General features: G+C 35.6%; 1 protein-coding gene across 1 annotated transcript; it reads left to right on the forward strand.

Annotated features, from left to right (window-relative positions):
• Positions 1–12,596: 12,596 nt before the first annotated feature.
• Positions 12,597–13,586, forward strand: LOC114031583 (olfactory receptor 5D13-like). The gene has a single exon (XM_027846715.1). It carries the CDS (start codon positions 12,597–12,599, stop codon positions 13,584–13,586), a length of 990 nt encoding a protein of 329 aa, XP_027702516.1.
• The last annotated feature ends 119 nt before the right edge of the window (positions 13,587–13,705 follow it).

A 13,705-nucleotide genomic window follows, 5' to 3' on the forward strand; every position in this document is an offset into this window, starting at 1 on the left:
AGCAACTAATACCCAATAGAAGCAAACATACTCATATTTGGCCACTAGATGGGTACGTGCATCAGGAAGCGGAAGGGACCAGGAGTTGCCTGTTGTGACATGGACTTGGAGAAGGGGAAAATTTAACTCAGGGTTTTTTTTTTTGTTTGTTTTGTTTTGTTTTTGTTTTGTTTTGTTTTTTTTCTAGAAGAAAAAAACTTAGGCCTGAGGGAAATGCACTTTAGGCCATACCTCATACTCAGATGGTAGAATGATTATCGATGGATTATGACCCATCAGATAACTCAAAATAAAATCCTATGAACTTTTACCTCAAACAGCAAGTTTTACTAATCACAGCTTAGAAAAAAACTTTGCCAGGATTTACATCTCAAACGTAAATTTGTCCTGGTGTAAAAAGCCAATCATTAGAGATTTCTATACACTTGCAAATTCTCAGCAAGCCATACATAACCCAAACAAACTTTTTGGGTAGTTTACACATTAAAACAATAACCAACAATAGCTAAATTATTTTAGCAGTAACCAAAGTATGAAAAGTTGATACAGAAAGTTCACCAATCTGAAACTTGAAACAAACCCATTACCAATCAGGTGACCTCATTTTTGTTAAATGCACTTCCAAATTACTTTACACAGAGAATCAACATCTCATCATTAACAGTTAGAACTACAAATTTAAAAGAGTTTGCTTACCCAAGTTTGCAGGTTAGCTTCATTACCTTGAGCAGGATGTGCTGAACCTGGGTGATGCTTCTAGGCAAAGGTTGCCCTGCAGCCCAAGGCCATTGCAAGGGGGACCCATGCCGTAACTGCTGCCCCTCCCCCTTCCTTTCCCAGATGGGGGAGGTGAAATCAAAGATGAGGGGTAAAGGGGTTAACCCCTATGAGAGGGGTTAACAGATACCCTCTTGAAGAGTCCATTACTTTTTAAACCCAATTTAATATTTATACCACCAGTATGTCCAGTACAAGAAAAAATATAATTATAAAAGGCTACTTTGAATTTAAAACTGCTTTCAAATGGATTTGAATTCTGCTAATCTAAATATTTGTACCCATTTGAAAAATAATAATGCGTATATGTGAAACAATATCCTATCTCAAGTTATATGTCTGCTTAATTGTTAGGGTAAGTCAAATTTGATCTTTTTTTTGGAGCTGAAGATCAAAATGATGTGTAGTGTGCATTTGAATTTCCATATGCCTAAAAAAAGAAACCCTAATAAATAAAAAACAAAACAAAACAAAAAAAACCTCTTCTTCTGCCCCAGGCTCAACATTTCAGACCTTAGGAATATTGCCTTACTCTCTGGCTTGTTAATGGAAGTGAGAAGGAGGATCAGTGAATGCCCTATGTGGCATTCTTCATTGCCCCTTTTTTTGTGCTTCTTCTCTGACAAATTCCACTTTATCACTTTTTTTTTCTAAACTAAAACATTTCCCTTTTACATTAGTATTATCTGCACGTCTTAGAGTGTTTCAGATCCTGAAGGCTGATAGTCCACGAAAGAAAAAGGAACTTGGTGCAATGTGTAATCTGTCCTAGATTAAACAACTGTTGTTGTTTGCTGTTTTCAGTGGTGTCCAATTCTTTGTGACTCTATTTGGGGTTTTCTTGGAAGATACTGGCATGCTTTTCCATTTCCTTCTCCATTCCATGTTATGGTTGAGGAAACTGAAGCAACCTGAGTAAAATGACCTGCCCAGAGTCACACAGTTAGGGAGTATCTGAGGCCAAATTTGAACTCAAGTCTTCCACATCTCAGCTGTATCCACTAAGATTCCCAGCTCCTCCATAAACAATGCTAAATAATAGTAATTATTATAGAATATCGATGATATAGAACAACACATGAGTAACAGTTCTGATCATATTTTTGCTCCAGACAATTAGAGAATATACAACAAGGAGACAAAGGAGGAAGACAGTTTAATTTAAAAAAATACATATTAATTACCCAAACTATTCAAGCCTTTGTCTTAGGCAAGAGGTGCTGAAACTGCAGCCTTAAAGCCACATGAGACTTTCTAGGTACTTAAGCATGGCCTTTTGACTGAATCCAAATTTTTAAGAACAAATGCTTTTATTTTTATTCATACTTTTTATGTTTTATATTTTTATTTTATTTTATTTTATTTTATTTTACCTAAATATTAATGCGGCCTTCCAACATGAAATGGTTCCCAACCTCTGTCTTAGCCAATCAGTGATATAAAGACAAAATAACAGGAATAAGATGAGCAGAAAAGTCTGGGAAACACAGGCACACAGACACACACATTTGAACAGATTAGGGTAATCTTATTTTTTTGATTCCTTTTCAGTGTGGAAAGTAGAGAGAGTTTTTGCCAGTCCGCATAAGATTTGTAGAATAAAGGACTTTCCTTTTGTTTTCATACTTTAATTTGCACCTTGGATTCAGGTCTTTGGATACATGGTTTAAAATTCCACAGGGATTATCTTTTTCTATCATACATCCTATATTTTGGAACATTTCCCATTAAAAAAATGGGCAAGTTTCAAATATTCAGTGAATGCTTTCATGTTGTGTAGGACAGAGAACACTACTCAAATTCCAAACAAAGACTTAGATATCTTGAAAGCAGAAAGGAGTTTATTGCTTTCTCATGAGAAAGGGTACCACGCCTGGTCACTCTAATGGCGCCAGCCAGGGAGTACTAGTACATACAGAAAGCAAGGCTTATTTATACTCTAACTCAAGCTCCTCCTCCCCAAACCCCCTTCCCCTTTATCACATTGGCTGGGCTTCGGGGGCACAATCTATTCACAGAAATCTTCCCCAGCAACAGAGTACACAAGATTGCCTGGAGACAAGATTGCCTGGGAAGTCTTACAGTTTAGGTTGGGGGGGGGTAGGGCTATTCTATTCTTTCTGCTTAAAAACAGGGTCTGAGTGGGGGGTTTTGACAAGGTCAGAAGGGAGTGTGTTTCAACAACACAATAAAATTCCTTGAGAAGGCCATCTACAACAGGTGCCTCCAATTTTTCTCCTCCCAGTCTTACTATCAAGGTTCTGACCTTATCTTTCTCCAAATAACCAGTGATCTCCTAATTTCTGCCCTTTGTGAGAACTATTAACAAGAACTATTAACCCTTTGAGGAGGCTTCACTTCTGAGAGATCATCTCTCACAATGTGGAGGTCCTAATTGTGAGTAACCCAAGTAAAGTAGGATATTAGCATTCCAATGGACTCATCAGAGAATTTCCATAAATTTCCTGGCTATTTTATTAAACTCAGAAATATACTGTTTGTTTGGGCATAATTATAGAAAGTTTGATCAGTTCCCTCATTTTCATGGTTTGCTTTTATTCCTTTAAAATAATTATTGCTTAGTACTTCTAGGACTACATCCCAAAGAGATCATACAAATGGGAAAAGGACCTACATGTACAAAAATATTCATAGCAGCTCCTTTTGTGGTTGCAGAGAATTGGAAATTGAGAGGATACCCATCAATTGGGGAAAGGCTGAGCAAGTTGTGGTATATGAATGTAATGGAATACTATTGTGCTGTAAGAAATGATGAATAGGCTGACTTCAGAAAAACCTGGAAAGACTTGTATGGTCTGATGCTGAGTGAAGTGAGCAGAACCAAGAGAACGTTGTACACAATAATAGCCACGTTGTACAATGACTAATATTGATAAACTTAACCCTTCCCAGCAATACAAGGATCTAAGACATCTCCAAAAACCTCATGATGGAAAATGCTATCCACATCCAAAGAAAGAACTGTGGAAGTTGAATTGCTATTTTTTTTTCTCTTCTGTTGAGTTTTGTTTCCTCTTTCTGTTGATTCCTCTTATTGGTTCTAATTTTTACTTACAAATTACTAATGTGAAAATATGTTTAATTGGAAGGTAAATGTATAGCTTATATCAGATTGTGTGCCATCTTGGGAACGGTGGTGGGGAGGAAGGGGGAGAAAAATTTTAAACTCAAAAGCATATGGAAGTGATTGTTGATAAATCAAAATAAATCAATTAAAAAGTTAAAAAAACAAAAAAAATAATTATTGCTTCTCTTGCTAACTTATGATTATGCAAAGAGGCTGGGCTTAACTTTACTGCTTCATTATTCCTTCTTTATGGAAATCCCCTACATGTATTTTTTATGGTTTTTTATTTAGTGCCATTTTAATTGTTTGGTGCTGTTGATTGAGTTCAGTGTTTATACTCCATATTCCACCAATTCTTCTTTTCAGAGTCCTTTCCCTGCCTTCTATTCTAGAAAATATTGTAATGAGCTCTTCACTTCTGCATCCCTCCCTTTCCATGTAGCTCTCTATATTATCAGAGCAATCTGTCCTGAATTTGGGGGCATCCCAAGGAGAGGTTGAGGTATACCTTATTTAACCATAAAGGGTGATACCATAAGCAAATTAGTGCAGCATGGAATAGTTCATCCGTCAGATCTATGGATAAAGGAAGAATTTAAGACCAAACAAAATATAGAGAACATTACAAAAATGTAAAATAGATCATTTTAATTATATAAAATTAAAATGTTTTTGCACAGAAACAAAAAAGGCAGTCAAAATTAAAAAGAAAGCAGAAAAATGGGAAAAATTTTTATGACAAATATCTGATAAAGGCCTCATTTCTCAAAAATACAGAGAACTGCGTCAAATCAATAAGAATACAAATCATTCCCCAATTGATAAATTGTCAAAGGATATGAACAGCAATTTTTGATGAAGAAATCAAAGGTATTTATAGTCATATAAACATGTTCTAAATAACTACTGATTAGAGAAATGCAAATTAAAACAACTTTGAGATGCCATCGCATACTGATCAGATTGGCCAATATGACAGAAAAAAAAAAGAAAATGACACATGTTGGAAGGGATGTCAGAAAACTGAAACACTAATGCACTGTGATTCAAATATTCTGGAGACCAATTTAGTAACATGCTAACAGGCTATAAAAGTACATACTCTTTGGTCCAACAATACCACTGCTAGGTGTCTATCCCAAAGAGATTTTTTTTAAAGGGGGAAAAGACCTATTGTACAAAAAATATTTGTAGCATCTCTTTTTGTGGTGGCTAAGAATGGGAAATTGAGGGGATGCCCATGAGTTGGGGAATGACTGAACAAGCTGTAGTATGTGAGTGTGATGGCATATTTATGTGCTATGAGAAATGATGAGAAGGCAGATTTCAGAAAAAAACCCTATAAAGACTTAAATTAACTGATGCAAAATGAAGTGAGCAGAGCCGGGAAAACATTTTACACAGTAACAACAATGTTATATGATAAAGAAATGTGAATGATTTAGCTATTCTAAGCAATACAACAATCTAAGAAAATCCCGAAGGACTCATGATGAAGCATGCTGTCTGCCTTCAGAGAAAGAACTGATATTATCAGAACTGTCTGAATACAGACTGAAATGTTCTCTTTTTTCTTTCTTTCTTTCTTTCTTTTCTCTCTGTCTCTGTCTCTGTCTTTGTCTCTCTCTCTCTCTGTCTCTCTCTCATCTTCTCATATAAAATGTCTACTGTGGAAATGTTTTACATGAAAGGGGAAGGGAGGGATGAGAGGGACGGATAGAATTTGGAACTTAAAATTTAAAAAAAACATGTTATAATTATTTTAACATGTAATTCTGAAAAAATAACATATTATTAAAATGAGAAAGATGTTGCACCACGTCTGGAAATCTTTTACTATGTATATATAGTATGTGTACATTAGTGTTTGCTTATTGTCTTCTCGATTAAAATCAGAGGTCCTCTGTGAATCTCCAATATTAAGTGAAGTGCCTGGAACATTGTTAGTGGTTATTAAATGTTTGTTGCCTAGTGGACTGACTAGAAATGTCTCCTACATGACAAACTTGCTTACTGTATTACAGGGAAGGGTGAAAGGGGGAGGATATTTCTCTAACCATAAAAGTGGTTTGACACTAGGATCATTACAATCTTAAACAACTAGGAAATGAAGTATCCAAGACATTCCATATAGAAAGTATGTCTAGCAGTGGGAATGACATTATGAGATCAGAAGTGCTTGTGTCCAGTGATCTTAGGAGCAATAGCCCCAGGGTGGCAATTCTGCCCTAGGATTGGCTGAGCTCAGACCACCAAATGGAGTCATACTAGGTATCAACTGGCTCTGCCAGGTAGTGAGGGAGAAATTCTGCATCTTGAAGTCAACTTTTCACAATGCCTTAGCTGTTTTGTGCAATGTGAAATTAAGAAGTATTTATTAAGTTCTCTCAATAGGCATTTATTAAGGTGATGCTGGCCAAACCTTACCCCAAGTTCTCTGAGGGTAAATCATTCAGTTATGTGATAATTTACATCTAATTGTATATTGTATAATGTTAGGGAAAGTTTATGTTAATATTTGTTAAGGTGGAAAAAAATCAAACTGCAAGACCACTAATTTCTAGAAAATTCTATTCTCTGAAAGTGACATAGCAGAGGCATTTTTTTTCTTGAATTACTTCTTTTGATTCCACATACTTAGGGTCAATAAGAGTCTCTAGGGCCTGGATCCCAAAGGACTTGGAGACAAATGTAAGATCTTCAGCATAAGTAACATACTTGGATTTCAGACAGAGTAAAAGAACATGTCTCTGACCCTGCACTTTGCTGTAAAATGGAGAGAACCACATCCTCCTTGTGTAGTCAGTGAAATAGACTGCGATTTTCTGGAAATAATGTGTACCTGTGGATTAATTCTGAGCTTGATCCTTACAAAGGAGTCAGGAAGGGATCTAATTATGAGATTACTATGTCACAAGATATACGATAGATGAAGGAAATGAAACATCCAGGAGAATCTTTGTTCTGGTGAGTACATATGGCTGGTAATTTCCTCCTGTACACTCTTTTTTTCCTGGTCTATTATCTGGAAACCAGAATATTCCTTTCAAGTGTTCCCTGAAAGATAAATCAGAAAGGAACTGCCAAGAAAAAGAGATTGGGGGTGGCACAGTGGATAGAGCTCCGGCCTTGGTGTCAGGAAGACCTGAGTTCAAATCCATCCTCAGACACTTACCAGCTGTGTGACCCTGGGCAAGTCACTTAACCCTGATTGCCTCACTCCCCATCCACCCCCAAAAAAGAAAGAAAGAAATTAAGAGAATGAGAGGGCTTATCTCAGATCATCTTCATCAACTTCATCATCATTATCGTTCACTTTTTGGTCACCTTTTTTTGTGCTTGGAACCTAATGTCCACGAATATTAGGAGGTATCAGACAGAATCTCTTCCCACAAGAGCATTTCAGTACTTGTGGAAAGAAGACACAGGTACATACAAAGACCAATACTAATACCATGTAGCTATTGTTAAAGGTCCACTGGCAATTACAATCAAGGCTACAGAAATTGAGAGGAATAAAGAATGAGTGTGTTGGGGGAGGAAAGTAGGATTATCAGCAAAAACCTGACTTGAACAAACTATGTATACAAGGCTAGACTAAATTTAGTAGGGATCAAGAAAGAAGGCATCATACTTTGGGGGAAATTATATTTATAAAGGCACGAAGGCAGGAATGCATGTATTGTCTGAAGAGAATAATGAGCAGAGTAATTTGGAAGCAACTGTGATTTAATGTAGGGAAATTGTTGGAAAATAATGTTGGAGATTAATGAAATTATGTATCTGGCAAAAATCAAAGTAAAAATGCATAGTGGAATTAGTAAAGATTGGTAGAGTAGAATCATAATATGGTTTTTGTAACACCAGATTAGGAAGAAGGACAACACAGGTTCATGTTCTGCCTGTTAAACATCCTGGATAATTGAAAATGGGCCAAGACCAAATGAGTTAACTCTCTACTCCTAAGGAATTATCTGAAGTTATAAATTGCAAAAGATGTCTGATGCTGTATCAGAGGAGGTGCTTTATATTTCTGAAGCTCCTTATAACTATGGAATCAAAGTTCCAGACCAAGCATGAAAATCTATGATTTAATTAAAAAAAAAACAGTGATCACACTCTTTGAACCTAAATTATCATTATTGTGATCATATGCTAAAAATGACAAATATTTTAGAGCTTTCTTTTCAAAAATGTTCAGAGAAAAATGTAATTCTAAAACCTAAACAAACACAGGCCTGAAATCAACTTAAATGTTTGACAATAAAGCAATAGTTTGATTGATTGAGATAATACATTACTATATTAGAAGACTACAATTCCACCAGAATGGACAAGTATGAGGGATGCAACAAATCTTGAAATGAGACATGGATGTGAAGGGGAGAATCATCACTGTCTTGAGTAGAGTAGTATAATACCAGGAGTAGTGGGGTGGAAATTACAAAGAAGGACATTTAGGCTTTACCTCAGGCAGATCTTCTGAATAATTAAAGCTTATTAAAAGTTGAACAAATTGACTCAGTTGGTGTGGAGACCTGAAGGTTCGAAGTTCATTTCTCTTTCTCATTATTAATACTTATTTTTACCAAGTGTGTATATCTTGTTTCAACATGTAGAAAGACCAAACCTGTAACAAAAACATTCCCTGACATCAGAGGGTTCATAATTCACTTCAAGGAGATGGACATCTCCATATAAAGATCAATACTAGTACGAAAAGCATAAGAGCCTAATGTGACTTACAAAAATTGTCTTACGGCTTTGAGAGGAGAGAGTGGGCAATGGACAGAGAATGGTTTGAAAAATGAGAGATTTCCTTGTTATTTAAGGATGATTTAAGATTTCTACAATTAGAAAAGCAGAAAGAGGTCACAGAGGCAAGGAGTATGGTGAGAGCAACGAAAGGTATGGAGCAAAATATATACATTGTGTTGATGGTAACTGGCATTAGCTGTTAAAATTGGGATAGCAAATCAGAGCTCATGAGAGCAAGTTTATGGAAGGATAAATGCAAGCTAAGGATTCTAATAGTATGTTTGGTTTTGACCATAATTTGAAATAGAAGTATTTCCATTTTGCAATTGATTGCTTTGGAAGATGAGACTCAGTGTAGTGGAAAAGATGGACACAGAGGAACCATGTCAGAATCACAACTCTGCTGTTGAATGCCTGTATGATCTTAGAAAAATCCTTTAACCACTCCTCTTACACAATATGCTGGACTAGACTATCTGGCTGATAAGTCTTTAAGCCGTATATCTATGATAATAGGTCATAAACCTGTAGGTATGTGCTAGGACCACTGAACCTACAAATCCATTGAAGACACCAGAAATGCAAAAAAGAGATGGGTAAGTTTGAAAAAGTAGCTAAAAATCTAGACAAATAAGTATAAATATATATATATATACACACACACACACACACACATATATACATATATACATATACATATATATATATATATATAATTTTTTTTTGGTCTCACATTGGGCTACCCACTCTTTTATTTTTGATTCATTATTTCTTAACTGTTCTACAGATGAGTATGTATAAGTGTGTGCGTACACACACACACACATATATAATATTATATATGAATATATAATGTTAGACATGGAAAATAATATATATATATATATATACATATACATATATATATATATAAATGCACACACATATATACATATAAGAACCCACATGCACACACATGCATAAATATGATACAAATCCAGGAAGAACAATTTAGTACAGTTGAGAGAATGATAAGGGAGATCCTTGTCCTAGCTCTACCTCAGAAAAACTTACTAGGGAGTGTTTAAATTAAATAACCTTGGACAAGTCATTCAACCACCTTGTGTCTCAGGCAATAAGATTGGGGTGGGGGGGGGATCTGCCTGAACAGCAAGGGGCAGCTTGATGCTGGATAGAGCATTGGCCTGGAATCAGAGTTCAAATTTGCCCTCAGACTGATTACTAGCTATGTGTTTGTGAGGAAGTCACTTAACCCTATTTGCCTCAGTTCCTCATCTGTAAAATGAAGTGGAGTAGGAAATGGCAAACCACTGCAATATCTTTGCCAAGAAAACTCCAAATGGGTTAGGAAGAGTCAGACACTGCTAAAGGCCTCAGACAAATTTCTAATTGTCTAAGTTATAAACAGCTAGCTGCTACACTGAATTGAAGAATCTTTCTTCCCATACCAATGTATTAACTGATCATATATATGGAAATTTGGTGAAGACATTTAAAAGGGAAAAAAACAGATAGATTGTCAGAGATAGGAGAGACATTTATTGTCCTTTATGGAAGGTCAGGAGATCATATGTTATTTGAAAAAAAATAAGAAAATGGCAGTTCATTAGAATTTAGAAAATGCCAAATATTGGCCTCAGCTTTATAACAGAAAGATGACAATTAAGAAAAAGAAATATCCTCAGGGGATGAACTTTGATCAGGGGAGAAAAGAAGGCACAAGTGGAGTAAGCTGGAATTTGTACATTTAAAGAAGGAATGGGGGGAAAATATAGAGGAGTTGGAAGCTACATCTGAAAGTATTTTCAAGTGACAGAGACTGGAGTAGAAAAATTGATAGTTATTCCTGGATGAAAAATGACATTGAAATAAGACATACATATGGATTTACTAGGTTACAATTTTCAATTTACTGGCAGCACATTCTCTCACACCGTCTCTCACAATGTCCATTGTTAATGAACACTTATGAAACTAGAGAATGTTCTTCTGCTAGGCTTCTATTAAAAAAAAAATACAAATTGAAATGGTAACTACCATCCCCTCTTCCCTGACCCAGTCATGTTTAACTTAACTCTCAGTGAACTAGGCCTCCACCAGCTTTGACTTCTCTCTGTCTCTGTCTCTCTGTCTCTGTCTCTCTCTCTCATTTTTTGTTTATATTTTTTTGTTTTGTCTTTTTCAATTGCTGTTTCTTTGTTGGAAGATAATTATTACATCCTGGTGTTCTTCAAACTGATAGACCTAGGTACTCCAAAGAAGAAAAGATAACGTATCAGATCCCTAAAATGCTCCATTTTATGCTTTTTCTACTTCCCAGTAGCTTCATGATGACTTTCCATTATAGTTACCAACTATAAAGAAACAATTTCATGGGATTGCATCTTGGTTTCAACTAATAAGAATATTCCCTGTTTATCTGGGTATTCTTTCCATACTACTTACAAAGTGTGGAAAGGACCATAAGTTTTTAGTGCATTGATTTTGAAATTATTTTAAAACGTTGAATATATAATGGTAGAATTGGAAAATAAATTTAAATATTTTCTAGTCCAACCTCATATTTTACAGTGCAGTGGATAGAGATTTGGGGCTGGAGTCAGGAAGCACTGAGTTCAAATGTGACCTCAAGACACATACTAGCTTCATACCTCTGGACAAAGCATTTAACCTCTATTAGTATTAGTTTACTGATTTGTAAAGATGGGATAATAATAGCACCTACTTCTCCAGGTTATTTTGAGGATCATTTCAATAACAAATGTAAAGCACTTAGCATAATACCTGGCAGAAAGAAAGTGCTATATAAATGTTTGTTATTATTGTTGTTGCTGTTATGAATATCAGGGAAAATAGGCGAGGTGATTGATGATTACACAATCATTAAGGCACACAGTTAAGATTGAAGTCATTAAAACAAATAATAACTAACATTAATATATTATTATGTGCCAGTTATTGTCTTAAGCACTTTAAAATTATTATCCCATTTGGTCTTCCCAAAAACCCTAGGAGGCAGATGTTATTATTTTCCCCATTTTAAACACGAGGAAACTGAGGAAAACAGAGGTTAAATATTTTTTTTCAGGATTATAAAGCTAATAAATATCGGAGGCTGGATTGAACTCAGATATTCCTGATTCCTACATAGCACCCTATCACCAGCTTTTATAGCATACTAATGCTAAATGTGAATTTTTATATTAATGGACACATCAATTGTGTTGCCATGCAGAAAAACTACTGAAATATGTTCTTTATAAAAATCTTTCATTGGATTCTTTCTACTGAAATTCTCCCAAAGAATATGTCCAACTTTTGATTTTATAGAAAGACATGTCTTCTACTGTCAGCTTGTCTTGTGACGATTACCTGTACAAGAAAAGAGTAGAGAAGTAGTTTAGGGGTTATAAGTTATATATCTTTTCAAATATTTAAAAAGTCGTTATGTGAAAGAGAGCTGAGACTTATTCCTTTGGGTTCCAGGGAACTGAACTAGATCTAATCCATAGTAGTGACACATTCAGCACGTCACAATGAATACCAAAAATGGAGGGGAGATTTAACTACTTTTGTTCTTCCTTTTTGATGTGTAAAGAAGTGAAAAAGGCTGTCTTAAGAGCAAATGGGTTCTCTTTCATTTAAGGTTCTAGATGAGCTATATTTTCTGGAATGACCATTTGGGGAGTGCAGATTATACTAGATTCTGTGAATTTATAACCATCCATATATGCAGACCATTCCCTATCACAATTTTATTTTGCCCTCTTTCCTACTCCATGATTATCTCTCAACCCAAATATATGAGATGTGAGAGTAAGTGCTAACTTTGAGACTAATGCTATTATCATCTCCATAATAATTATAACAACAATAATTTTTTTAATACACACTCTGCCCTTATCCTCTGTTGCTCAGTTTCAATTATGTTTTGTTTCTCATGATTCATTTCTAATTCTCTCCAACAGGAGTCATGGTGAGCACTGACAAAAATCATAGTAGTGTGGTCATGTTCATCTTCTTGGGATTCTCTGATTATCCAGAGCTCCAGGTGCCCCTCTTTCTACTGTTCTTCACCATCTATGCAGTCACTGTGGTGGGAAACTTGGGCATGATTGTGATCATCAGGATCAACCCCAAACTCCACACCCCCATGTACTTTTTCCTCAGTCACTTGTCCTTTGTAGATTTCTGTTACTCCACTATAGTTACACCAAAATTACTAGAAAACTTAGTTGCAGAAGACAGAAGCATCTCCATCAAAGGTTGCATCTCACAGTTTTCCAATGGTGTCACCTGTGTTGTGACAGAGACGGTCCTGTTGGCAGTGATGGCCTATGACTGCTTTGTCGCTGTATGTTATCCTTTGCTCTATACAGTTTCCATGTCCCCAAAACTCTGTTCCCTGCTAGTGACTATGGCATATTCTTGGGGCATAGTTTCTTCTATTGTATTCACTTACTCACTCCTTATATTGTCATTTTGTGAGACCAAAATCATTAATAACTTTGTATGTGAATATTCTGTCATCCTTTCTGCTTCCTGCTCTGATAAACACTTCAGTGAGTTAATACGTTCTATCTTTGCAAATCTCAGTGCATTTTGCACCCTCATCATTATCCTCGCATCCTATCTTTTTATTTCCATCACTATCCTCAAAATGCATTCAGCCAGTGGGAGATATAAAGCTTTCTCCACTTGTGCCTCCCACTTGACGGCTGTTACCATCTTCTATGGCACCATCCTCTTCCTCTATTGTATTCCCAATTCCAAAAACTCATGGCTTGTAGTCAAAGTGGGATCTATTTTCTATACTGTGGTAATTCCGATGTTAAATCCCTTGATATACAGTCTAAGGAACAATTATGTGAAGGAAACCTTTAGGAAATTAATGGATCTCAAAATCATTTCTCAACAAGATTTTTTATATGAATCCCATGACTACTGGCTAAACTATTTTTAATTAATTCTCTGAGTCTTATTCCCTTTTCTGGTGGTCACACTTTCAGTTTCTTCAACCATCTGAAGAATAGTCATAAATATTTTTAGAAATATAAAGGATATTTGAAATGAGATAAATAG

The sequence above is a fragment of the Vombatus ursinus genome, unplaced genomic scaffold (assembly GCF_900497805.2).
Source record: "Vombatus ursinus unplaced genomic scaffold, bare-nosed wombat genome assembly UNPS02015184.1, whole genome shotgun sequence".
Classification (NCBI taxonomy): Eukaryota; Metazoa; Chordata; class Mammalia; order Diprotodontia; family Vombatidae; genus Vombatus; species Vombatus ursinus.